Genomic DNA, 26,234 nt, shown 5'->3' on the forward strand with positions numbered 1-26,234 from the left:
ACATCTTCAAACTACCAAATTATGTAACTACAGCTATCACAGATGTTTTATTCTTAATTAAAAAGTGTAATTTAATTGATGGTGAAAACACCTCAAATATTTAATTCCAAAATTACAGCTGAAGAAAGCATTTGAAGTTCACGTGAGGTCCAGCAGAGGGCGCTCTTAGAAGCCAGCTGGATGTGTATGAATTCACGGTGATGTAAATGCTCACTGGAAGGCTGAAGGAACGACATCCACTATGACTGGATGTGCTGCAACAATAAAACACATAAAAAGGGAATAATGAAGAATAAGATTAGAGACGGCAGCAGCCTGATAGATGAGGGTTTCTGAGTGTGTACTTCCATAGAGGTGAAATAAAACTGATGCAGGACAGGAGGGAGAGATCAAACAAAGAAAAAAAAGTCAGAAATGACACACTGGGGAGGTCAATGAGTCTGTATTCTTGTGTATGTTTGTGCACAAAGCAGGATTTGTTATCGGAGTAAAGGATCTGACATGTAAAATAAAGATTTTCCTGCCATGGACTCCTCTGATAAGACTGTATTAGATTAGACGTCTATTTTTGTGGCAGTGCACGCAGGATTTTTTTTGTGTGCACATTATGGAAGAGGGATCCCAAACCAACTGCTCTTTCATGGGCTTCTTCCGTTTGTTTTGCTGCTAAATGGATTTTAGGGGAGCTTTTCCTTCCCTAAATTAAAGCTCTAATGGCAGTTTGCTGTTCAGATTGTAGAAATGTTCGGTTTTAATCATTAAAACTGACTTGGTTGAAGTGGTTGTGACTCCATCAAGGTGTATCTTGAACTAAACGTTAGCATCACAAACAACCAGACACAGTTACACCTTCATTTAGAGAACAGCATCATCGTCTTTCCACCTTTTACATCAGTGTGACTATTCATTAATCTGTGGATAAACCTACAATGAATACAAAGACTGAGCAGCCTTGGTGGAGTACTGCGCTCTCTGGGCGCTTTTCTTGTTTCTGACGGGGGCTTGAGTTTTGTCTAGCCGGCTAACGTATATAAAGGCTGGCTAAGTGGGACTCGCTTCATAGTGCACCTCTCAGGCTTAAGGAGGATCGATCCAAAGAAAACAAACATTTTACCCAGCAGGACAAAATTTCAACGTCTGACTTTGAGCATGAGCAGGAGGGAACAAGGTCAGACCACATGTAGAAGCTCCTGCAGATTAACCAAACCATCCATATGTCAAAATCTACAGGTGGACAGACCGAATACGAATGTTTCTGGTTAAGAAGAGAGGAAGATCAGTGACTGCTTAGCATCACCCAGCAGCCAATCAGCTGCTTTCAGGAAGTTATTCCACCAGTCGTGGTCTTGTACTTGTACACTTGCATGCATTCACGTTTTACATCAAAAACTCTTTAAAAAAGAACTGAGATCATATTACTTCTTTATTTTTCACTACAAACTGATTCCATGTAGATTTAAAGCAGCTGTTTGATATTTAATATTCAACATTTAGCGTATCTCTGTCTGCAAACAACATTTTCATGACACACGATGCTCTAAATCGGCCTCTGCAGACATTGCCTCCACAGGATCAGCTTTGGAAAAGTTTGAAATGTTAAATCACATAATTCACAAGACATTAAAGAATCTGTGTTTTTTTTAAAAGCACCACACAACACCTACAGATTTCACAATTCCTGCACCACATGTCGATGTTTCTTACAAAATATAAATCAGCGATGCTACTGACTTTCTTAGTTTCATTAACACGTCGTCGTATTTTGACGTAGATGACCTAAAACAGCGAAACGGAGCGATTACACGGAGCTTTTTCACATTTCTAAGAGTGCCATTGGATGTACATGAGGCACAGGAAGAGAGACACGGCGATGACGTAGAAAACGAAGAAAACTCTGTTGATTCTCGCAGCCCACTGGGCGGATTTTCCTCCACCTTCTTTGGAGCTGAGGTGCAGATTGAGAGTTTTCTGCAGCTTCTTCAGCTCCTCCAGGATCGACAACAACACGTGAGACTCTGCTGAGCGGACGCTGTTGTTCATCTGCACACAGACATCAAAGTAGTTTTAGTAACGCTGGTTAAGTTCATCTCAGAAGGCTGAAATCTGGCATTTTAGGATGTTGAACACGTGACCATTGACACTTCTAGGCCTTTCCTTCAGTAACTACATATCTATGTGCATTTATTCACTTTGTTTTCTTCGGAAAAACACATTTACATTAAATCTGTTTCTACTCATGTTTGTATTTTTTGGACATATTTTCTACCTAAGTTTAATATTTTGAGGTCATATTTTTCTGCTTATATTTTCAGGACATGCTTTTAGGGAATATGTTTTATATTTTAAGGCATTTTTAAACTTGTTTTCAGGACATATTTTTCTATTTATTTTTAAATTTTTAGGACATATTTTTCTACTCATGTTGATATTTTAGGGTATATTTTTCTACACGTTTTTAGGACAAATTTTTCTACTTACTTTTAAATTTTTAGGATATATTTTTCTACTCATGTTTATATTTTTATGACATATTTTTCTACTTATTTTTAGGAAATATTTTTCTACTTATTTTTACATTTTTAGGACATATTTTCTACTTATTTTTAGGAAATATTTTCCTACTCATGTTGATATTTTTAGGACATATTTTTCTGCTTATTTTAGGACATATTTTTGTAATTATTTTTTAAATTTGTAGGACATATTTTTATATTTATTTTTATATTTTAAGGACATATTTTTATATTTATTTTTAGGGCATATTTTTTATTTATATTTTTAGGACATATTTTTTATTTATATTTATATTTTTAGGAAATATTTTTCTATTTTTTTAGGACATACTTTGTACGTATGTTTATCTACATTTTTTTACTGTTTGTATTTCTGACATTGAATAGGAACTACTGCAACATAAGCAATTTTCCTTCAGGGATAAATAAAGTATTTTTGATTCTGATTCTGTTGCATTTGTTCATGTTTAAAATTCTGGTTTTAAAAAGTGCTGGTGGCTGCACTGTGGGGTCATGTTGTGATTTATGGTGTATTAACTGTGGCAAACTGCAAAGAAAACACCTTTGAGTTCTCTTTGCTATTAGCCACGGTTGTGCTGTTTCTATAGAGATGCAGTACTTTATACTGCACTCAGTACAAACATGACAGGAGCAAAAAAGGCACAGAAACTTCTCAGGATTTATGGGGTTAGCCTGCTAAGATCGCACAAAGACGTAAAGATGCTTCACAAGAAGACCTGCATGAATACTACAGTGTCTGTATTTATAATTCCGTACCTCTTCCACAGCAGGCAGCAGCTCAGCTTGTTTCTCACCATCAGACACAGAGCAGATGCAGGAGATGCAGTTCTGTTTTTTGTCCTCTGAAAACACACAAACATGCTGCATCTCATAATAAGGTAAAGACCTTACAAATTTTAAACAAAGAATCCGTAAACCAACAATACAAAGTTGCCTTTGAGCTTCAAACAGTTTCAAACAGTTGGCGAATGTGGGAAGGAACCAAAAAGAAACAAAACCTTTAACGGAGAGGGGGAAAAAAAAACCTCCAACGGAACCAGGTTCAGGGAAGAAGGCCGTCGGCCTCGACCAGCAGGAGTGAGAGTGGAAATGATGTGCTGTCACTCAACATTGTGTCTCTCACCTGCTTTACAGTCATCATCAGGTTGGACCGTTTCCTGCTTGTCCACCCAGCTGTCCTTCAGCCCGAACGCGTCCTGAGACTCTTTGTCCATCAGATACGTGACCAAGATGGTCTCCAGCAGACTGAGCAGCATCAGAGCAAAAATCACAATGCAGTAGGTCGCTGAGAGGAGAAGACAGACCATGACTACTTTTTGTTTTGACGTGTGGTGCAGGTAAAAATCACATCACTTTAACCCTCGTGTCAAAATTGACCCGTCTTAAAGCTTGAAAATGTGGAAAAAAAAAATATTTTCACAGTGAAACTTCTGATGTCCAAATTTTCAACATTTTTGGGAAATCTTTGAACATTTTTTGGTGGAAGAAAAGAAATGGAACATTCACCAAAAAATCAACCAAAATCCAGCGAATTTCGCTGGATTTTGGTTGATTTTTTGGTGAATGTTCTTAAAGAAAATATTAGAACTTTTACTGATATATGTGTAATCACTTAAGATATTTTTAGGATTTTATTTGGAAGATTTTTACACATTTTTTGAAAATATTCGCAAAATATTTCTTGCTAAATTTGGTTGTTTTTTTTTTAAATAAAACTTTAAAGGGAAACTTGAAAGGAATTATTGAAATTTTCTTCCTGAAGGTTTTTCAAATTTTCAGAAATTTGAGGAATTTTTTTGCTGAATTTTTGGATTTTTTTCAGACAAAGTGTGCCCATAAGTCTCGACAACGGGAGGGCTGACAGTCTGTACCTATGAGCGGCGTCTTGTTGGACATGGAGGGCAGGATGTCGTTGAGGATGAGCAGCAGGACGGAGATGGCCAGCAGCACGGTGACTTTGAAGCCCAGCTTCTCGCCTCGGTGGTCGGAGATGAAGAAGGAGGCGAGATCCAGAGTGAGGAAGAAGATGATGGGCAGCAGGAAGTTGATGACGTGGAGGAGCGGCCGTCTCTTTATGGTGAACTGAGGAAACAGGTTCAAGGTTTGGAAAGCAGAAATCACCACAGTGCTGGGATTAGAAACTTAATCCAGGGTTGAGAAACGTTTAAAGGAAAATTCTGTTCATCACTGTCAAAATACTGTCATTTATGCTCTAATTGACAGCAAAAAAGTAAGTAAAAGTAGCATTATTTTCTGGGTTTTTTTGGTGATGATAAAGATACAGACAATTACAATATTTCAACAATTAAAGGCTGAAAATAATTTACCAATAGAAGAGAACAAAGGAAGTAAATCAAAGCTTGAATCACGCAGTACAATGGTTCTCAAACTGTAGGGGCTGAAATTAAATCAAATGAAGATAATTTACAAATGGAAAATAAACTCGTGTGTGTTAATGCTATTTGTCTGATTTTTACTTTTTTTTCAATAAAATGCATATTTGTTCTGTTTTTATTAATAATCAAAAGGAGGCATCAACTTGTTTTGATACTAAAAAGGGAAAAAAAACTACTGACATTACGCAAGAACACTGATTAACACAGATTCATCTGAGCACATTTCAATGAAGAAGAGTCAACTGGTAATTTCTTAAACTGACAATGTTGTTTCTCATTTTAGAGAAAATTATCAAGGAGCTGCAACTTGAAAGCTGCAAAACTGACAATAATGTGTATTTTTCTGTTAAGTTATGCATAATTCAAGACACTTGAGAACACAAATTAGAAATTAATTCCTTTAGGCTTGTTTTTGTTTCCTCCTGAGATTTATCCGTTTTTTAAAACCAAAACACGACAATTCAAGATATCTAACAGGAGCCTCCGTGGTATCTTCAGTTTTCCTTGACGCTGATTCTAGACTCTGCTGCAGAGATGAGGAGAACTTTTCTAAAAGGTATTTCCTCATTTGATGCTCTAAAACCTCCCGGTTAGGTGCTCAGTGATGCTGGCGTTGTGTTTGTTCCAGGTTGCGTACGGTGTAGGAGAGCTGCTCCCACAGTTTGCCGTCGAAGGTGAAATTGGCCCTGCTGATGGACAGCTGCAGGAACTCCCACTCTCCCTGAGTCTTCATCATCTCTCGAGAAAACTGCGTTGCCCGAGACGAGTTGTAGAAAGGAATGATTTTTATTTCCGCTGCTGCGGTAAGAGAAGAGGGAAATTTAAGTTCAGGCCACAGAAAAACCCGACAACACCGACTGAAACACACAAAGCCCCTCCCTCACCGCAGTGACTCGAAGAACCGATGGAGATGGTGCAACTCTGGGTGTCGAAGGGGAACTTGTGGACGTCCATCTTGCAGGTGCTGACCACCTTCAGGTCCTGTTCAGACTGAATCGTCCCGTCATGGTGCATGATGAGGTTTGGATTCTGAGGGGACTCGTCCTTCTGTATCCTGACACAACACAAACACAAAAACTGTAAGCGGATAAATCCATGTGATGAGTCGGAGATGCATCTTCTTCCACAAGATGACAACGCACACACAGAACCCTTTTCATGGAGTTTTAGTCAACAGTTTAAGCTACCTGCTGTTTCATAATAACTCTGAAGTGAGTCCACTGATCCTGCAGTTCGTGTCGCTCAGCTGCAGGATCATGCGTTTGATTATTATGACGGTATAGAAACTTCGTGTACTTTAATAAAAGTGAGTACATGGTGACCTGAGGTGAACAAACGTATAGATAATAGTCCACTTAAATGTAAATATCCCGTCAGCGCAAGTCTACGATAAAGACAGATGCCCGCATTCTCCACCATAATTTACCTTTGGTTTAATAACTGTTTTCTTCTTTTTTAAATCACCAGTTTTTCGAGCAATTTCCTCTCTGATTTGCCTGAATTTTTGACAACATAAATTGTGGACATTTAATTTCAGCTGCACAGATCAAACATTTCACGAGTTAAAAATGTTTTAAAAGTGAAATGAAAAGTCTCATTTTTAAGCACACACGAAGAAAAACATTTAGAAAATCCAGAAGCTGACATTTTCTAAAACATACGTAGTTGTTTTGGGTAAATAAAGCTAAAATTTCACCAACACTGTTCTAAATTTCCATCGCTGATAAAAAAAAAAAACGTTTAAAGTAAATCAAAGAGGGTCAAGAGGCGCCTGATGATTTGAAATGGAATAGCACTTTATTTCGCAACTAAATCCACTCTTTTTGGGTTATTTTCCAAAAATCTTTGTCAGTTTCTGTCTCATCATTATGGAAATACCTCTGTGAAAAATACACTCAATGTAATGCTTTTGTCCAGCAGTAATAAAAATCCCCCTATGAGCACCTCTGAAGCTCAATAATTAACATGTTAAATCTATGTGCCATATGCTGTAGTTATTGTTAGTATCCTAGCGACCAAACTGAGGTTTTGATACATTAGTGTCTCTATAAATTTAAAACAATAATGTGTAAAATGGATACATTTTGTTACAGTTTAACCCTTTTTCCAGCATTATTTTAAACTTAACTAATATCAGTGTGAATTTCAACTCATTTCCCAAAGTGTCCATCCATTACTTTTTAACCTGTTTGTGTTTGTTTGTGTTGTAATAAAAATACGCTTCATGTCTGCGTGTTCGGCTCACATCTCGAAGATGAACAGGTCGGGTTTCCAGAGAAGATGTTGAGGAACCGAAACCTGAGTGATTCCACAGAACTGAGCGGGTTCCCATGAGACGAACTCATTGTGATACTTCTGAAGGTAGATTAACAAAAATAGAGAGAATTCAGACATGTCCACTCTGTAGAGAGGAGGTTTAAACAATCAGGAGGTAAAAGATGCACTCAGTCGCTCACCATTGTTGCCCAGACGAAAGGAATGAAAGTTTGGGTTTTCTCGATCTGGGAACAAACAGAAAAATCAGAACTGACCACAAACACTACTGTTTAAAAGTTTGGGTTGAAGTTTCACATTTTCCATGAAAACTAACACTTTTATCCATGTGCTAACATAACTTCACAAGGGTTTTCTACTCATCAATGAGCCTTTCAACACCATTAGCTAACACAATGTAGCATTAGAACACAGGAGTGATGGTTGCTGGAAATGTTCCATTAAAAATCAGTCATTTCCAGCTAGAATAGTCATTTACCACATTAACAATGTCTAGGCTGGATTAATCATTCATTTAATGTTATCTTCACTGGAAAAAACTGCTTTTTGAACGGTCGTGTACATGGAGTCATTTAGTGAATTAAATTGTATAAAACCTACCACAGCCAGGATGGCATAGAGGATGATGTCCAGCTGCACTGTGGTGGGAGTCCTGTGGTCCCGAACAGGTCGGGTCAGTGTAAACAAACCGGTATCGGTGGTCAGGTTCAGGTAGTCCACAACATCCTGGTAGCTGCATGTTTTCTTACAGGACGCCCGATCTGCAGCAAAACAGTCGTCAGAGAGGCGTTTTCTCTCAAAAAGCAATTTTAAAAACAGATTAAATTAAAAATAAACTCTTCAAATATCACAAAGTCTTACCTGTCAGGACGATGAGGAGGAGAAAAGCAGCTGGCATCATATCTGCAGCTGTAAATGTGCATCTGAGAAGCTTCCAGCTGAGTTCTTCTGCCGTCTGAGCTGCTGTCCTTTCAGCTGAAGGAGGGCTGGGCTCGATGGATGACCATCACCGCCTGAAATGAGAAAACCCTCCCACGTGGACGGCCAAAACTGACGCTGTAATCCGCTTACAAAGGAGGGAGACATAAAGAATATATCAGGGTTTGCTGTGTTTCCAAGAGAGGTGGAGATGATCGGTTTAAGAGGAGAGAAACAAATAAGAAAGCTGAAGAGATGGAGGGGATTTATCTGTCTGGGAGCAGAGGTAAATGAGAATTTCCAGCTCAATGGGAACTTAGATGTGATGCTGCACATGTGAGAGAACATCGTTGCAAAACCTGTGTTTACTGCAACACGTGCAGAGCAAATGAGAAATTGAATTAGAGCAGAACTTGATCACTGAAATGATGCTGTAACGACATTAAGAACACTGGAGCCATTTAAACCCACTGCTTCTCTTCATTTATCTACTGGGAGCAGCTGAGCTTTAAAGGTGTTTTGTCATTTAGATGAGAAAAGTCTCCTTCTGTGCAACAAGTAACACCGCAGCACTGATGCAGATTTAATTCATCAAGTTTTTATTAGAGCTTAATGGGCTTCAGATCATTTTTCTGATCAATCGGTTGATCATTTGGTCTATTAACTCTCTTGTTGTCCTCATTTACGGGCACCAAAAAATACTGTTTCCTTGTCTGAAAAAAATCTTAAAATTAAGCAAAAGAATTTCTGAAAATTTGCAAAATCTTCAGGAAGAAAATTCCAAAAATTCCTTGAAAGCTTCCCTTAAAAGTTTTATTTAAAAAAAAATCTCCAAATTTGGCAAGAAAATTCTTGTAAATATTTTCAAAAAATGAGTAAAAATCTTCCAAAAAACATTCAATATTTATGTAATCACCTTAAATATTTTTAAGATTTTTTGAAATATTTTTATTAATTTTTTAAAAGATATTTACAAGAATTTTATTGCCAAATTTGCGGATTTATTTTTTAAATTAAATTTTTGGAGGAAACATTTAAGGAATTATTGGAATTTTCTTCCTAGAGGTTTTTGCAAATTTCCAGAAATTTGAGGAATTTTTTTACAGATTCTTTGGACTTCTTTCAGACAAGGAAACAATATTTTTGGTGCGTGTAAATGAGGACAACAGGGGGGTTAAATGTGACTATTTGGGCCACAGAATTCACTACATAATGTAACGTACTCCACTGACGGTAAATTAGTGTTAGGATGGAATGAAATAACAAAATGTGAATAAAACTTAGTTTGTAAATGTGATTTCATGATTGATTTCAGCAGCTTTAAATGAAAACAGATGTAAAGCTGCAATCTAAAGTGAGAGGTACACCCCCCTGTCAAAAGTTTTAGGACACTTTCTCATTCAAATAAATTAGAACCTGTCCTAAAACTTTTGACAGGGCGTGTAAATCTTATGTTTTACTGCTTTGCCCTTATGGATTAAATTCTTGATTTTGTGGAGATAAAAAGTGTGGACAAAAATGCGAAACATTACATAATTGTGCTTTTAAGACATCTTGTTTAACTCTGTGGGAACACGGTTGAACTGACGCCTCTGAACTCTCTGCTGGGAAAACAAAGCATACCAAAGCTTAAAAAATGAGCTGAGACTTTCCGTGACGGTGACCATGTTAGGGAACGTCTGGGCGAACGGTTGCAGACACAAACCAAGCCACAACGCTGCACAGATTAATGAATCTTTCTCATTTGAATCAACAGGAAATCAGTCAGAGGCAGTTTAGTTGCAAAAACTTTATTGTCTGTTTGACGTCTTCTTTGACATTTTCGCTCTAGAAAAGTGGGTTCCTTTGATATCAGACTGCGACTGGCGGCTTCGTCTGCACATTCGGACTGTGATCACGTGACACTTTGCAGCTTGGGTATAGTAGTGCAGTAGTTCTGACCGTAACAGCTCGGTCAATGGAACAGGGTGCCAGCAACCGATAAATAACACCACAGAACGATATGACACTGCTCTATGTGTGTGTTGATCCATCATCAAGTGCACAGGAGGGTGCAGGCTGACCTAGACTAACATGCTTCCTCTACTGTCGCCTCATGCACCGCAAAGTGTGTCGTCTAGGAACCAGCTAATAGTGCATTAAATGTTGATATCGTCCCTTTTTCCGGTTTCATTGGTGATGTGAGCCGCGCGAGCGTTGTAAACCTTTACAAAACGTTCACATGTTTTCATCCACATTCTAATAAACGACACAGTGTTCTGCAACAAATTAAAACACAGACAACAGGTGAGATACACGTTAAAGTCATACAAAACCAGAACAACTAAAAGCTCCACAAACGAGAAGAGGAGGACTCATCGGGATGATCGGAACGAGGACGAACAAAATGCCATCTAACAGCGTGTAAATCTAAGCCCGTTCAGATTCACTGCATGGCGCTATTCTCACAATAAATCCCTTTACAATGGCAACATTCAAACGAAATGAGAAAAAGAACACACTGAAACGTCTGAATCTGAATAGAACAGGCCAGTGCAAACACAGTTTGTCATCGTTTGAACTGCAAATGAGCGTCCTAGTGCAGGAGAGAAAGGAGGAGATGCAGTTTTCTTTATTGCTCGGTGCGTTTTGTTGGTTTCCAGTTGCACTACAATAATACTGACATGCTAAGATGAAGCTGTGGGAGGAGAAACATGGTAACGGTGGGTGTGTGAGCGTCAAAGTTTGAGTTTAATTCCAGTTTCGGTGATGATTTCAGATGTACATTCCCCTTCTGTGAATTCCACGTTCATCGTCCTACATTCTTTGTTTCTTTTTACATTTTTTTTTCAGTTCATCTCTGTTCATTACGGCCACCGTTTCTCAGCTCGTCCACCATCGCACAAGTCCGACCGCCTCTCCGTTCACATTCGGCAGATGTTTCTTCGAAAGCGGGGATGAGAGGAAAGCTGCATGCGAGACGGGAGCTCCCTGATCCGAGGAGGAGGGTCGGCATGTTCCAGGTAAGGTAGTCCGGTGTGAGCTGACGTTTGGCGTCAAAGTGTCCGACCATTCATTCGACAAACAGTTTGTAACAGAGAAGAAGAAGAAGAAGAAGATAGCTAGTAATAAATCCGATTGCCGATCACAGTAGCCCCTGACTGTTTGGCTGGTAATAGGAAGGGATAAAAGAGGAGAGAAGAGGAGCAGCATGTATTCTTCTAAAGATAGTGTCACGATACGCAGCTCTCATTAAACCTACAGGTAATAAATAATAATGGAGCAGTAGGCTAATCATTCCCACGACAAGTTTAGGTCACAGACAAGAAAACAAGGAAAGTCCTGTGAGATCAAAAGTGCACAAACGACGGAGGGGTGAGTCCTCTTTCGTCCTCTAAAGTTCCAACGAAGACAATCAATCCAGGAGATAATGATGGATGTGTTTCCCTGGACAGCGAGGACGGGATCCAGCGTTGCAGCACTACGGCAGGGTAAGAAGAGCTCAGTCTGGACGGGTACAGTTTGTGTGTTTGTGTCGGGGGGGGGGTGTTACACAATGAGTGGTCCACGGCGGGGATGTTTGGGGCTCTGGCCGTCCCTGTTCTCGGCCCCCTGCTCCTCCAGGTTGATGTTGCTGGTGGAGGTGTGGTGGGGGCGGGGCTCCAGAACAGGCCTGTAGCCCCCGAGGTACATCAGATCTGGAGGAGGCGGAGACGAGAAGAAAAACGAAGGTTACGCCGTTAAATCACATCCAAACACAGATGAAAAGCTGCTGCATGGTTAGATTTTCTTGTCACTTAAAAGCTGAAATGATTAGTGGATTAGTCCAGCAGGCGACTGACTAGTATGTTGATAATTAATCACAACTTCTTCCTTGTATGGATTTAATGCATTTTTGTTGGACTTGAGGAAGCACAATGATACGATTTTGATATTATCTTTTCTTCAGTGCGATAAAGTACAAAGTTATTTGCATTTTATTAGATGAAATCAACAGCTCTACCCATCTTAGCTGTCGTTTTCCACAAAAATCGGTAATGTATGACAACTTGTACACTGATAACTCAATCAAGTTTGGTTTGTTTTGGCTGCCATACATCTATTTGTCATCTAATTTTTGGCTTTTTCTGACTTAAACAATGAATAACTTCACTGCAAAACAAACAACCTGCAGATTAATGGGTGATTAAAACAAAAATTAGTTGCAAAATGTGTATTAATTTCCTCTTATGTGTAGTAAATGATAATGAAAAACAGCAGATTTGAGTCTTGGAGGCATCGCATGACTCAAAAGGTTAAATTAACCTGTCATAGCTGATTTTAAAGCTGATGTTTCTAACAGTGTTAGTCCCAAAAGTGAAAAGTCTACTCCATCCCCCTCAGCAGAACATGGAACAATAATACAGAATAATTGGAACAGAACTAGTTAATATGTATAAAACTGAACAGTACTTGCACTTTTATAATTGGCTGCTGTTTCTTTTTAACATTTCTTTTAGTTATCTGTATGTTGTCAGCTTGTGTCTTCAGTGTGTTTTAATATGGGTTGCATTTTATTTTTGGAGCCTCGTCACAAGAGAATTTCTGTCACCGTTTGGGGCAGACAATAAAGTCTACCTACCTATATTTCTAGTCTGGCAAATATTTCACCAAGAGACAGCAAGACATAAATGTAATGTTGCCGGGCTTCACTGTAACCTACAGTACATGTTTGCGCTACAAGAGGACACTTTTTTTCTTCATATTTGTCTCGATAATTAGCTCCGATGACGCCATGATGAGCCCTGTCGCTGAAACCAGAAGAGTTGCTGTTTATTTTACTTACTAACAGCGTGATTTTAAAACATATAACATGACAAGATTATCGCGTAATATATCCTTATGTTTAATCAGCATTTTTTCAGCAAAAGCTGTTTGTTACGTAGCAGTTTTGTTCACTGTTCATGAATTCAGAAGAGCCCATTCTTGCTGTGTGCAGCATGAAACCAGATCACGGTAGCGATGACTGCCTGACTTCTTTATTGAACTCTCTTGAGGCTCTTCTGTAAACAGATACACCAATTCATCTTCTGTTCTTCTACTGAAAAGTGGAGCGTTGTTGCCTCCAACACTCTCAGAGCTGAAACATTAAACCACACCGGCCAAATCAAGCGAGATCATAATCTAATGGATTTGGAAAAAAAAAAAAGGCAGATTTTCCATGTTTGCATCCCAGTCAGGAAAGATGTTACATGTGCTGCAGAAAAACAGTCCCTGGCTGGATGTCATTCAGCGTCACAGAAGACTTTGTCATGGTGCCACTTTGCTAGCTAAACGTCCACATTAACGCCCTCTGCCAACGTGGAATCTCTCTCATCCGCTGGTTGCTGCAGTATAGAACAGGCTGCTGCTAATCTTTGATAATCTGCTCTTTTTCTTTTATTTTCTTGCACTATTTTTTGTATTTGTTGTCATAACACCGAAAGTTTCCCCGCTGCTGAATCAATAAAGGTTTAATCCATCCATCTATCTATCTATCTATCTATCTACAGTACTTGAAGAGTTTATTATGTAAGAAAATGATATCAAGTTCTGACAAATACTGAATTACGAATGACTCTAATTTGAATCGGAGCCAAAAAGTTTGATCAGGACATCCTAATAACTTTGTAAAGTCTTTACCTGAATTAAAATGAATGATGCAAATTATATTCTAGAAGATTTTGAAATTGAATTTTGGCGAAGTTACATTGCCAGGTCCAATTGAAAGATTTGTTTTTTTAACCCTTTCTCCTGCAGTTAAACATATTCAACAAGAGAACGAGAAAAAGAAAAGAATTACTGAGAATGTGAACAATATTTAACATCTGAGCATTGCAAAAAAAATAGTACAAAGTGGATTCTGAGCTGAGACTGATGTTACAAACTTAGCAAATAAATGTAAATATGACACTTTCAAATATTTTTTATGGCTGAATATTATTGTAAAACACAATGTTAAGTTAATGTGCAAGAAGATAGGCAGTTAAAATAAGAACAACAGAAGGGTGATTGTTATGATGCATGAATATAAAATGCAAAACCATCTGCAGTTTGAAACCCTGGTGTCTGATCTTCCGTCTAACCATAACTCCATACCTAGTCCTCAATGTGCACTGGGCACGACTCCTCATCTGTCCATCCGAAAGAAAGCGAGAGGAGGAAAAAAAGACAGAGGAGGAGGAGAAGAGAGGCAGAAAGAAGAGAGAGGAAGGAAGGAAAATGTCCGAGGAAAGACAGCAGAGGATGTGAAGAATGATGGAGGGGAAAAAGGAGAGAAACAGAGAGATAACAGAACACTTTTACGACACATGAATAGAAAACATGTCACAACATCCACCAGTAAACACCGACTGGGTTTGAGGGAATGGAGGGAGGTGGGTTTGAGAGGGGAAGAGTCCGAGTGATGCAGAGCTAAAGGCTGTGGAGGAAGTTTGAATCCAGAATTATTCGTTTACAAGCTCAGCTGACACCAAGTGGTGAACCCAACACTAAACTGTTTGTTCTGTGATTTATTACAGGAGCTTTATTTGAACAGAGTGGAGACAAACTGAGAAAAATAGCATCTTAAAGATCATAAAAATAGGTTAAATAGGTTTGAATCTTTTGTTTGTGAATCTTAACATTATTCAACTGCACGAGATCTTTTGTAATATTTTGGGATATTACAATGCAAGCTTTGTTGACTTTTTTATCATGTTTTACATCTCATGTATCTTGGGTTCCTGGCAGCTTTGTACTTCATTAAATTGAAAAAATAAGAAATGAGACTAATAGGTGATTTTGTGCTGAGAAAGTGCACATGACATGTGGGATATGGATGGTTTAAAAGGTGCTAAACAAAGACGAAGTGAAGCGAAAGCAACCAGGACTCCACAGGATTAAATAACCTAAAGTCGGGGAACAAAGTCGACACCTTTAGCTCCGATCACAGCAGCCCACCAGGTGAGGTGAAGCAGAGAGTTGGGATTCAGGGAGGACAGGAGGGAAGATGGAGGGTGTGAAAAATGAGTTGCAGATGTTTGGCAAAGCGGCTCGGAGCTGGCAGACACTGAACATGAACTTCAACTTTTTGGGAAAAGACCAGATTGTTTCTCTCTCTCGCGCAAACAGAGAACGTGACATGCAGAATTCACCCGTCAGACACACGATAAGATGCACTCGGACAGTCTCGCGCTAACAAACACACACCAGGGCTTCGGCTACGGGGGAGAGGAGAGAGAGAGTGCACAGCTAACTGGTTTCTGAAGAAGCAATGAAGCACCACAACACCAAAGGGTAAGGATGAAGAGAAGAAGGAAGGCTCCGGATCTTCATGCTGGGCAAAGATGCTACAAAAAAAAAAAAAATCCTCTCTGATCGCTGAATCCTAGTTGGCTTTTCTTGTTTCTGCCTCGCTTGACTTTACATTAGCACGTTAGCATGTCAAGCTAAAGTGTCAGAAATCCTTAAGTCGTCTGACTCATGCACTCCTCCTCACCCTCCCACCCTTCACTCTCAGTCCTCAGCTCTCACTGGTCCATGTTCGAGAGGTTGCCACTCACCGGCGAATCGGCTGTCGGGAGCCTGCTCATTATCCAACCCCAAAGAGGGCGTGTCACAGAGGGCGACGCCCTGATTGTTATTGGCCAACTCTGGACACCTGCTCCGCCCACCTGCAAGCGAGGGCAAAAGTCAAACAAGAGCAGCCAGGCACAGCGGGGGGGGGGGGGGGGGGGGGGGGGGGGGGACAGGCAGGATGAGGGAGGGAGGAGGGGAGGAAGGGGTGAGGTCGGCCATGCTAGAATGGCAATAATAAAATAATAACATCAGGTTTAAAGGGAGGCTGGCTCGGTGATTTGTGACGCTCTTTTAGCAGAAAGTGGTCCGAGTGTGGGCTGATTTTAAGGGATAAAAGGTGCTGGTTGGTTTAGCTTCATAAATGCTACAATATATGTAATTAAATCTGGTGATTTTCAGACGGAGGCGTGACAATGAGCATGCAGAGCTGAAAAAATGTGACTAGTGGAGAACTGGAATTAATAAAGTGAGCTCTGACTTAATTAAAAAGAAAATGCTGCAAAAAAGAAACAAAAGAAAAACATCTCAGGCTAAATCTGGAGTTTTCCATCAACACAGCAGCAGAAGTTTGTCTTTTTACTACGTTCAACTCACAAAAACTTGTATTTTTCATTTGCATAATAATTAGCTGTCTGATTAAAAAAAGATTTATGTTCTGTGGACAGAAAATGCAGGAGAACAACAGGTGACTATATGTCTGTAAGGAACTTTGTGACTTTCTTAATGAAAGATTTACACAAATAAATTTCTTAAAAAAGATTCTGTACTGAATAAAAAGCTTTACTATAAGGAGCTGGGCGATGTGATGTATCGTGAGACAGAAATGTTGTCATATCGTATTTCCAGTTTTTGTGGAAACTGCTTCAAATCAATGAACACAATGATATGATTTTTTTCCTTTTTTATCAGTGTGATCATTTATCTTTAATTTATCTGGACATCTTTTTTTTTCAAAAACTGATAACTTGATAAAGTTTGAGTTGAGTTTGTTTTGGCTCTATATTAATTATTCTCCTTACCATTTGAAGAAAGTTCTCAGATTTGCACCACACGTCTATTTATAACACATTTTTAAGCTTTTCCTGGACAACGTTCTTGTTTTTTATTCAGTTAAACTGGTCTCATTTAGAGTCACATTGTTCAGTAAAGTGATGCAACATTTTTTAAAAATGATTTAATGATCTAATTTGTCATTAACTTCAGTCATTTACACAAAGCTTCTTTGCTTAAAAATACCCGTCATGTCGCTGTGAAGCTGCTTCTCTTCTTGTATTCTCTTGCTGTCACTCGGCTCAGTGTTTGCTGCCACATTAGTGCGACACACTGGAGTGAACGAACGTTTGTTTTTGGTGTCTGTTTCCTCACTAATTCGATAAGGTGACAAATGAGACGACAACATAAAAAGAAGTGTGTGGATGATCGTTGTGCCTTTTCCAGCATGGCCACTTAGTAAATCCTGACATGTTCAATATGAGCTCGTTCATGCAGCAGGCCTGATTCTGAGCAGCGAGTGAGTGAGAGTTAATAAGAAGGAAGTGGCAGAGATGACTGGATGACTGGCAGCTCAGCACAGAGACACAGACAGGGCACATTCAGAAGCTGTCTGGCAGCGCTGGTGCAGATGCACACGCGTGTGCGTGCAAACATACATCCTACAGTGCGTGTGCTCATTCACAGTCTGTCAGGCAGCACAGGTCCGCTCGTCTCCTAAAGAACTGAAAGGTCATTAAGCAGCTCACAGGTGCTCAGAGGTTGTTTCGGTCCGGCCCGAGGTGTCACAACACACACACACACACACACACACACACATGATCCACAGAGAAGCTAATTTACATATCAAACTGTTGTCTCATGAAAGGTGACCTTGTTCTGTTTGCTTCGAGGACTGGACTCACACTCGCTGTACAACACAACACTTTCTTCAGCACTCTCCACTGCTCTCACTTCCTTACAGACACACAAACAGCGCTCGGCAGCAGTGCAGGTGGAGCGTAAAGCAGCTTCATGATGCAGCAGCTGAAAACACACCGAATGCAGACCGCGAAGCTTTGTGAGCGAAAACACGACACACTTCATATCCAAACGGTAAAACACAAAAACATACATGTTGTACACACACAGACGTTCATACAGAGGTGCAGATCATGCAGATGCAGGTCAGTAGCGTTGTGCACAGCAGAACCTCATCTCAACAACACAGGATGTCTGCAGGAGCTGGTCTCCTTCCTGATCGATCGGGAAATATCTGTCACTAATTACCAGCCATTAAATTCAGAATGAGGAAAGAATGCTTGTAAAATCGGACAAGGAAATAAATAAAAGTCACTCAGAGTTTTACTACCTCCTCCATCAGCAGCAGAACAATTCAGGGGCTGGATTCTCTGGTTGACGGACTGAGGTGGTAAATGTCGTCCAAATAGGGGGAAATGCTGCCCGCAGTCATTCCTAAGTTGTTTTATTTGGATGTTGTGGTCTACTGTTAACGTTAAAACATTTGCAGCATCAGAGGGTGGGGGATTTTCAGCGCTATCCAATTCACTATTTAACTCTCCTGTTGTCCTCATTTACAGGCACCAAAAATCTTGTTTCCTTGTCTGAAAAAAAATCCAAAACTTCAGCCAAAAAAATTTCCCCAAATTTCTGAAAATTTGCAAAACTTTCAGGAAGAAAATTCCAACAATTCCTTAAAAGTTATATTTAAAATAAAATCCCCCAAATTTGGAAAGAAAATTCTTGTAAATATTTTCAAGAAATGAGTAAAAAAAATCCTAAAAATATCTAAAGTGATTACACATATAAATATCAGTACAACTTCTATTTTCTTTAAGAACATTCACAAAAAATCAACCAAAATCCAGCGAATTTCGCTGGATTTTGGTTGATTTTTTGTGAATGTTCTTAACAAAACATTTTTAACATTTTTTTTCCCACCGAAAAATGTTCAAAGATTTTCCAAAAATGTTAAAAACGTGGACATCAGAAGTTTTAATGTGAAAATATTTTTTTTCCCCACATTTTCAAACTAAAACACGAGGGTTAAACCATAAAGCCTGCCTTCTAGGTCCTGTGAGTCTACGGGGGCAACTTAAAAGTCCATTTCTGATCTACAACTTGATTTTTTTCTTGCTTTAACACACTGAAATAAATATTTTAATTCATGTTAGAATCAGACTTCTAGATTTCTAAGCACTGCTACATCCAGCTCCAGTTCAATCAGTCCAGAACTTAAATGAAATAAGATGATATAATGACTGCATCATTAGTCTAATCAGTAATTCTATCACATTAGAGCATCTGTAGTGAGTAAAATTTGGTTGGTGATGTATTTAGATGTCATTAGCTCAGCCCTCCCTGTGATGTAGAGCAGGTTTCTGGTGCACACGTTCTGCATGAGAAGCCATTCACTCCGGTTCATATGCTGCGTGTTGCGGTGGTCTCAGCCGACACTGCATGCTGCCCCATCTAGAGGACAATAACTGACATGGGACTCCTTTATTTTGAAAGGGTTGCCATCACTCAGCCATGATTCAAAAAGATCTACTGACAGATCAACCACTTAGTTTGTATGAAAAGGGTGTATTTCTTTTTTCTCATGGCCTGAGAGCAACAAATGCAAAGGGAGGTGAGAGGTCAGGGGTGAAAGGTGAGGGATGGTTACCATAGTTACCTTTCCCATTAGATGGGGAGGAGCAGTCCTCTTCAGTGACATCATTTCCCTGAGAAAAACAGACAAAACTGCTTTGTAAAATTTGATAAAAAGTAGACTAGCACTTCAAAAAGCATGAAACACCGTGCTCAGCAAACACCAGCCAGTTAGTCACCTCTGAGTCCTGCTCCTCTACAGCAACTGAGTATTTTTGTTCCTTTGGCTCCTTGGAAAACTCCTGAATGACAGAAAAGATCCAGAGTTGATAGTGGGACGACGAATTAATGTAAAATTATAACTCTGCGCTGCTAACTTCCCCTCATCCTCACCCCGTCCTGCTGCGACAGTCCTCGGCTCTCCATGGGGGCGTCCTGGCTCTCCTCGCCCTCCACCTCCACCCCATCGTCCCCCCGGGCTCGCCTTCGGCCCCGGCCAGGTAGGACCCTGACATGGAGGACATGGTGTCAGTGCTGATGTGGGAGTGCTGCGAGTGGGACGAGGCCATGGACATCACTGACTGGGCCAGGCTGCTGCTCACTGGGTCTGACAGACAGACGAAGACACACATCACGGTCCGACTCGGGGTTTGGATGATGTTTTTGTTTCATCCCTTTGGCTGCCAGGTGACATTTCCACCAGTTTGGAATGAAAAATGATCCTTTTTCTCTCAGAGATAACAACAGCAGAAAACTTAGATTATTGCTCTGGGAGGAGAGAGAATAAATCTGTGAAAAGAGCGGTTTTATATTGTTCATTTGAACGCCAAAGCTCGTCAGCTGGACTGAAAGTAAAAACGTCACAATGGTTCAATTTTCAAGCACTGGCTAACACAACAATTGGTCTTGTAGAAACATGTTTGAAGTCATTATTTTATTGAGCCTTTCATTCCAGCTGCAAAAACAGTCCTCGCTTCCTGTTTTGTGCTGAAAAACCACCCAGCAGATTTCCCGTAAAATCCGATCCGGTGGCACCGACATAAAACGCTGAGGTGGTGCGAGCTGCTGATTTATTTATGTTAAAAGGCTTCAAAGTGCGCCTTGAGCTCTTTGCGAGCTTTCATGCAAAATTTCAGAGACGCTGAACACCATTTTTGGGGAAAATGGCTTTCCTGACTGGACGCTGCATCTCAGTCTGAGGTCTTGAAAAGGAAATGAAAGGAGGAGAAACAAATCTGTTGTGAGCTGCAGCCTCAGTTTAAAGCAAAATAAAACGAACTGCGCTAATTGGACAGAGAGAGATTGTATGTCAAACAGCACAAAGGAGCTCTACATTAAGGAGAACGTAGAAATTAGAACACTAAAGGAACATAGGTGACTTATAGCGGTGCATTGAGATATGACAGAGTGGAGAAGAGTGCTTCAATAATGGATTTTATTACTTATTTTTGCAAATGAATCTTAAATGACCATTGTGAGTGTGCTTCTCTTTTAGTAAACTCTTCTTGGGTCCAGAATGGGACAAAGTACAGGTAATAAATGACTTTAAGTTGGACTATTATTTTATTTCTATTCGCTCACATGCTGACTGTAATTTCAGGCTTGCATGTAGATGGGATAAAATGAACACTATCACTGTTGTTCTTTTAGCTTTTCATTAAAAATGCATCGCAAAGATTTGATTTTACAAATTGCTTTCTGGTCCTTAATTTTATTTCCTTTGGCTCTAAGAAATGATGCCTGCTTCCTGACATATTAATTATTCAGAGCTCTGAACTTAAACTAAAAATTGTTTCTGTGCATGTTTAATGTGTTGAAATTAAACTCAGACCTCTGTCATTTTTAAAACATCATGGTGATGCGCTTCCTTGTAGAAATGTGAGGATTATTCAGAAATGAAAAACCAACATGTTGAATTTTACCTCATTTTTCTGTAAAAAAGACGCATGATGAACGAAGCTTAAATACAATATCAGCATTGGCTATTCACAAAATGAAACACAAAACTGAACAATAAAAATACACAGTATTTAAGGAAATCAAAGTGATTCATGTAATAATATCAGTTGCTGCAGCTGTACAAGCTACTAGTTTTTTTGTCATTTTAGATTTGTATCTGAGCCCCTAAAATCCACCTACCCAGATCCTCTTTCCTCTTGGGGGCATAAAAGTGCATAATGCAGATAATAACATTTTACAGTGAAGGTTCTGGCTTATGTTTGTGCTAGGTTTAGGTTTGGGTGTGTGAGTGTACCTTCAGGGGAGGTGATGGTGGAGGAGAGCGGGGTGCCGGTGCAGGACGACTGGTCGATGGCTCCAGACGAGGACAGAGTCAGGTTCTCGCTGTCTGGAGTCACTCCACACTGAAACACAACGAGAGCACAACGCTACACGATCTAATGCACTCCAACGCGCAAACAAGCGTGTACAATCCCACAGCAGCTGGAGAAATCCGACACTGAGATAATGTGCTTTCTCTTTGTCTGCGTTTCGCACACGCTCTCACCTCCTGCTGGTCCGCAACGAGTTTGTGGCGACAGGCCTCCGACTCACTGCAAGACTTCTCATCCTCCTCCTCAGGAAGCACAGAGGAATTCTGGGAAAGTGACCTAAAATATACGACGAAATGGAATTATAAGACAAATGGGTTTGATGCCCCGGTTTGCAGTCAACACTGAAACAACACAGAGGTGAATAATCACAATATGAAGCTACTTCTAGTGTTGAAATCCAACATAAAACATTATACAGGGTGACCCAAAAGTTTGGAAACAAATGAAAAGTCTATAATCCAAATAATATATGTTATTTCAATAAATCAGTTCCACAGATATATTCAGAGGAGTAACAGATTAGTGTAAAACAAACATATTTCGACATGTTCATGTTTGTTTCTTATACAAAGACGTGAACGTTTCCACCAGCTGGTTACACTGGTATCCTCTGGAATGTATCTTCATTTATGCTTATGAAGGTTCCTCAAACTGGACAGTAAATGTTGCCTCATAGTACTTTTAGATGTTTAAAAAAATTAAAACTGTCAGATACTTTACCATCAAGAGTTTAGAGATCTGACACTGATGGCCTGCATTTTGAAGTTCTGCTCCAGCATACCTGGACCTTATGGTTCTATTCATTTTCTTCCGAGTTATTGCTCTCAGCAAATACTATGCTTTTAAGTTATTTTATTATGGTATAACAAAAATGGGTAAAATAAGAGTGAATTCATGCACCCCCAACTCAAATAGACACTGCAGTTAAACTTTGTTTCCAAACTCATGGGTCCCCCTGCATTTCTAACATTGCATTTAGTAGCTGCAGAAACTTGTGCATTTGTGTTTTTCCTCTGTGCTCTTATTGCTGGTTTGATCTATTGTCTGTGTGCAAAAGACAGTCAAGCAGCATCTGAATGCGAGTCTGATCCCCGTTGGCTGACTGTTTGTTTGTATATTATCAAGTCTGAACAAACCAGGACCAAACAGTCCTGACAGGATTGCACAGAATTTACTGCATTGTGTGTTAGATTCTATATAAATAATGGCGAAGATTTATTATTTTTCTCTTTGATTGATGCTTCATTAAAATACTTGATTTGAAGCCATTCTGCACTTAGCTTTACAGAGCAACTTCTGTGTGTAAGAAGACAGAGAATCTAGACAAAAATGAAATAATAAACAGCTCTACGCCACAGTTTTGCTCTTTTGGGAGAAAAAAACAAACTGTCTTCACTGATACATGAAGTAACCTTGAATCTAATAGCCGCACAAATCACAAGGCGACAATCAGCTGATAATGCCCGAAGCAGTCAGTCCCACTTTGCTGCTGATTCGAGCTGAAAACAGAAGCACCAACTGTCAGTAACACTCCATCTCTGACCGAGGCAGACTCACTTTGAACCACTCTTCTTGAGCTTGAGTCCCTGACTGGAGTTGGAGTGGTCCAGAGGGGAGAGGGAGCGGGCCGGTGCCGGGTGGGGCTCGCTGCTGTACGGAGGAAGAGCTCCGGAGACGTGGCTGGGACCAGAGTGGAGAGGAGGAGGAGCCACCGAGGAGGTGTTGAGGGGTCCGTTCAGCGCCTCCAGGAGAGACACCGCCTCGTAGCCTGGAGGGATGTGCTCTGACGCCTGCGAGGAGGACAGCACACGGCGAATGTGAGCTTAATGTGATCAGGAATAATCGTTATTCTAAAAACGTTCAGATGAGAGTTCCGTCTCACCGAGTGTTCCTCTGAGTCGGAGGTCTGGGAAGTGATGACAGGGTTAAAGCTGGTGGGTGACAGAGGACTGAGCTTCTTCCTCATTGCTCGGATCTGAAGCAGAGCTCTGAATGCTTCAAGGGAAATAAGACCGTATTAAAAACAGATTAATCTATACATTTATTAACAGGAGAAATAAAGACAGTTTTCAAAGGCACATCTAGCATGAAAAGAGTCTGGAATAAACTGAGCAATCTATAGTCGAACAGGGAAGCATAAGAGACTGCCATCATTTGTTTTAGACTTTAATGAGCTTTAAACTCTCTTTGCTGAACCTGTCACAGATCACAACAGCTGCAGTTTATTTGATTTTGCATAAAGCCACTCTCTAGAAGAGAAATAAAGTTTTTTTTAACTTCGAGAGAGCAGTTTTCTCTCCCTCTGTGTGTCTGTTAAAACAATGCTTCAGATTTTACACCTGTTCCTCTCAGATGTTCAGTTTTAGTTGCAGTTTACTCTGCTGCTGTGGTGAACCAGGTATTCTTCAGATTTCCTTCCTTTAACTTTGTGTTCTGCATGAGGCCAAACATGCACGGCTTTGAGCACGCTCAGTCCTGCGTTCTGATCACTGAGCTGCCGTCCGACCGGCAATCCAACGGACACACTCAGAGGAGGATCCCGTTCTGGACCATCGTGGTGCGTCTTCTGTCCCACCAGGTTCTTCTCCTGAATCTCTACGACATCCTGCTGGAGGAGCTCGTCAAGCAGCCCGAAGGCAACGAAAGAGTCTGTGCTTTTTTCCTCCATTTTAATAAGTGAAAACAATAACAATTTGACTGTTTATGGCCTAAAAGGCTACAAATCTTGAGTAAATATCCTTCTCAGTGTGCGCAGTACATGGTTCTAAATCAGATGCTGTTTCTGAAAAACTGTAACTGTTGTTTTTGCACCGTTAAATGCTCCGTTACCCTTAGAAGGGGGCATCACGAGCAAGTCATGAGGACTACTTCCAGCAGTGAAAACCACTTTGCAAACAGCAGGTGTCTCATTTAGGGAGCAAACTGTTCAACGCTGATTGGGACTCACGCAGTCTGCAGATGGGGCAGCAGTTGGCCTGGTAGCGCAGCGTGTCTGCGCAGGCGTTGCAGAGACACAGATGTCTGCACGGTAGGATGAGTGTGTCTCGCACGTCAGACAAACAAACGACACACTCCGCACTGTTGTCGCTGATCTCGTCGTCAGCAACCTGGGGACGGAAATCATTAAAACATTAAGAAGAAAGAGATTTCCTCAAGTGGAACTACAAAGACAGACAGCTCCACTGATCTGTTTTACTTCACTTGTGACGCGCTCAAAGGCGACTGAAGCATTTGAAGTGTTTTTTTTTAAATATCTACCTTTGATTCCTGACTGTTGTATTTGTTCTCTATCCCATAGATCTCCTGCAGCAGGTAGCTCACACCATCCACCTGGGAAAAAGGAAACGCAGTGAAGAATAAAGGGGGCCAGGCGTAATGTTCAAGGGGGAAATAAAAGCTTTGGTGTCTCTTTGTCTTTCCAAAGTGTACGAATGTTACACAAAAAGAAAGAGGGAGGGGAGAAGAAAAGCAGGAGTATTCACCACTTGTTTCTGCTTCAGAGGCTTCACACAGTAGCTCTCGTCCATGTGCTAAAGAAAAGAGCAACAGTTGTACATTATTATTATTAATATTAATATTAACCCCCCTCTGCAATATCAAGTTAATCTAGAAAATGGGCTGCACTAGCCAACAAGCCATATTCTGTATGTTCTGATATGACATTGTTTTGGGTATTTTGGTCATCATAATGTTTATCAGAAAGGACAATTCTGGTTATAAAACAGCAGTCAGGTGCTTCTATGAGCAGTAAAGTAGGTTTTTACAAGCTGCTGTCAATCTTCTTGTTTATATCGGCTGTTCAAAGATTACTTCCTGATGCATCTCTCAAGATAAGCAAAAGGAGGACACGTCCATTCTGCCAATCCAGAGACACATAAAGAAGGAATTTTGTCTAAACAAGACTGTTAACTGTGGAAAATACCTGCTTCATGTGAATACGACACGCCTGCTGGAGTTTAACCTCAGATAAACTTAGGATTATATTTTTAGGACTGTGGATTATGTCCTCTACTGCCGTGACATTTAAAAGCGAACCATTTAACGGCCAGGATGAACAGGGGAAGTGTTTATATTGAGCAAAACCTGTGTCAAAATACCTGTGAACCTGTCCTTAAATGCTGGTCATGGTCCAAAATGGAAGAGAAAATCCGAATAGCCCAAATACTATAAACCATTAATCTTTTTTAATAATTTTCAGAAAATAAGTACCCCCCTGGAAACTGCAGCAGTCATCATAGAAACAGCAAAACTTCTGCAATATTTGAGTGTTTAATCAACACGGCTCTGCTGTTATGATTACAAACACAAATAATTAAATGCAAATGGCAATCAAGGCCTTGTTTATATGCACGGCAAGCCTCTACAAAACCCAAGGACAGTAAATTTCCTGAGACATGAAAGAGAGGAAGGCAGAGAATTTACATATTTGTAAGCAGGTTCCAGCAAATTCTGGATATTTTGGCTAGAAAAATGACTCAGAATTATCAAAATCTGCCAGTATATTTACCCTCGGGTCAAATATGACCCGTTTTAAAGTTTGAAAATGTGGGAAAAAAACATACATTTTCACAGTCAAACTTCTCCACATTTTCAACGTTTTTGGGAAATTTTTGAAGATTTTTTGGTGGAAAAGAAGAAAT

At 40.1% G+C, this 26,234-nt stretch overlaps 2 protein-coding genes across 2 annotated transcripts in view; both read right to left on the reverse strand.

Annotated features, from left to right (window-relative positions):
* Nucleotides 1-1,405: 1,405 nt before the first annotated feature.
* LOC110948400 (5-hydroxytryptamine receptor 3A-like) lies at nucleotides 1,406-8,919 on the reverse strand. Its single transcript, XM_022189919.2, has 10 exons — nucleotides 8,066-8,919; nucleotides 7,805-7,965; nucleotides 7,387-7,431; nucleotides 7,176-7,285; nucleotides 5,815-5,984; nucleotides 5,568-5,728; nucleotides 4,406-4,616; nucleotides 3,658-3,819; nucleotides 3,291-3,376; nucleotides 1,406-2,040 (listed from the first exon to the last, which is right to left on the reverse strand). Exons 1-10 carry the CDS (start codon nucleotides 8,103-8,105, stop codon nucleotides 1,822-1,824), a joined length of 1,365 nt encoding a protein of 454 aa, XP_022045611.1. The 5' UTR covers nucleotides 8,106-8,919; the 3' UTR covers nucleotides 1,406-1,821.
* Nucleotides 8,920-9,896: 977 nt separating this feature from the next.
* rnf157 (ring finger protein 157) overlaps nucleotides 9,897-26,234 on the reverse strand; it is a 32,752-nt gene continuing 16,414 nt past the window's right edge. Inside the window, 13 exon segments of the mRNA XM_022189911.2 lie at nucleotides 9,897-11,799; nucleotides 15,664-15,774; nucleotides 19,347-19,395; nucleotides 19,501-19,563; nucleotides 19,655-19,734; nucleotides 19,737-19,868; nucleotides 21,516-21,624; nucleotides 21,768-21,870; nucleotides 23,152-23,384; nucleotides 23,477-23,589; nucleotides 24,542-24,701; nucleotides 24,853-24,924; nucleotides 25,077-25,124. Coding sequence (XP_022045603.2) covers nucleotides 11,651-11,799; nucleotides 15,664-15,774; nucleotides 19,347-19,395; nucleotides 19,501-19,563; nucleotides 19,655-19,734; nucleotides 19,737-19,868; nucleotides 21,516-21,624; nucleotides 21,768-21,870; nucleotides 23,152-23,384; nucleotides 23,477-23,589; nucleotides 24,542-24,701; nucleotides 24,853-24,924; nucleotides 25,077-25,124 — 1,422 coding nt within the window. The 3' untranslated portion in view covers nucleotides 9,897-11,650.

This window comes from Acanthochromis polyacanthus, chromosome 19 (assembly GCF_021347895.1).
Source record: "Acanthochromis polyacanthus isolate Apoly-LR-REF ecotype Palm Island chromosome 19, KAUST_Apoly_ChrSc, whole genome shotgun sequence".
In the NCBI taxonomy this organism is placed as follows: Eukaryota; Metazoa; Chordata; class Actinopteri; family Pomacentridae; genus Acanthochromis; species Acanthochromis polyacanthus.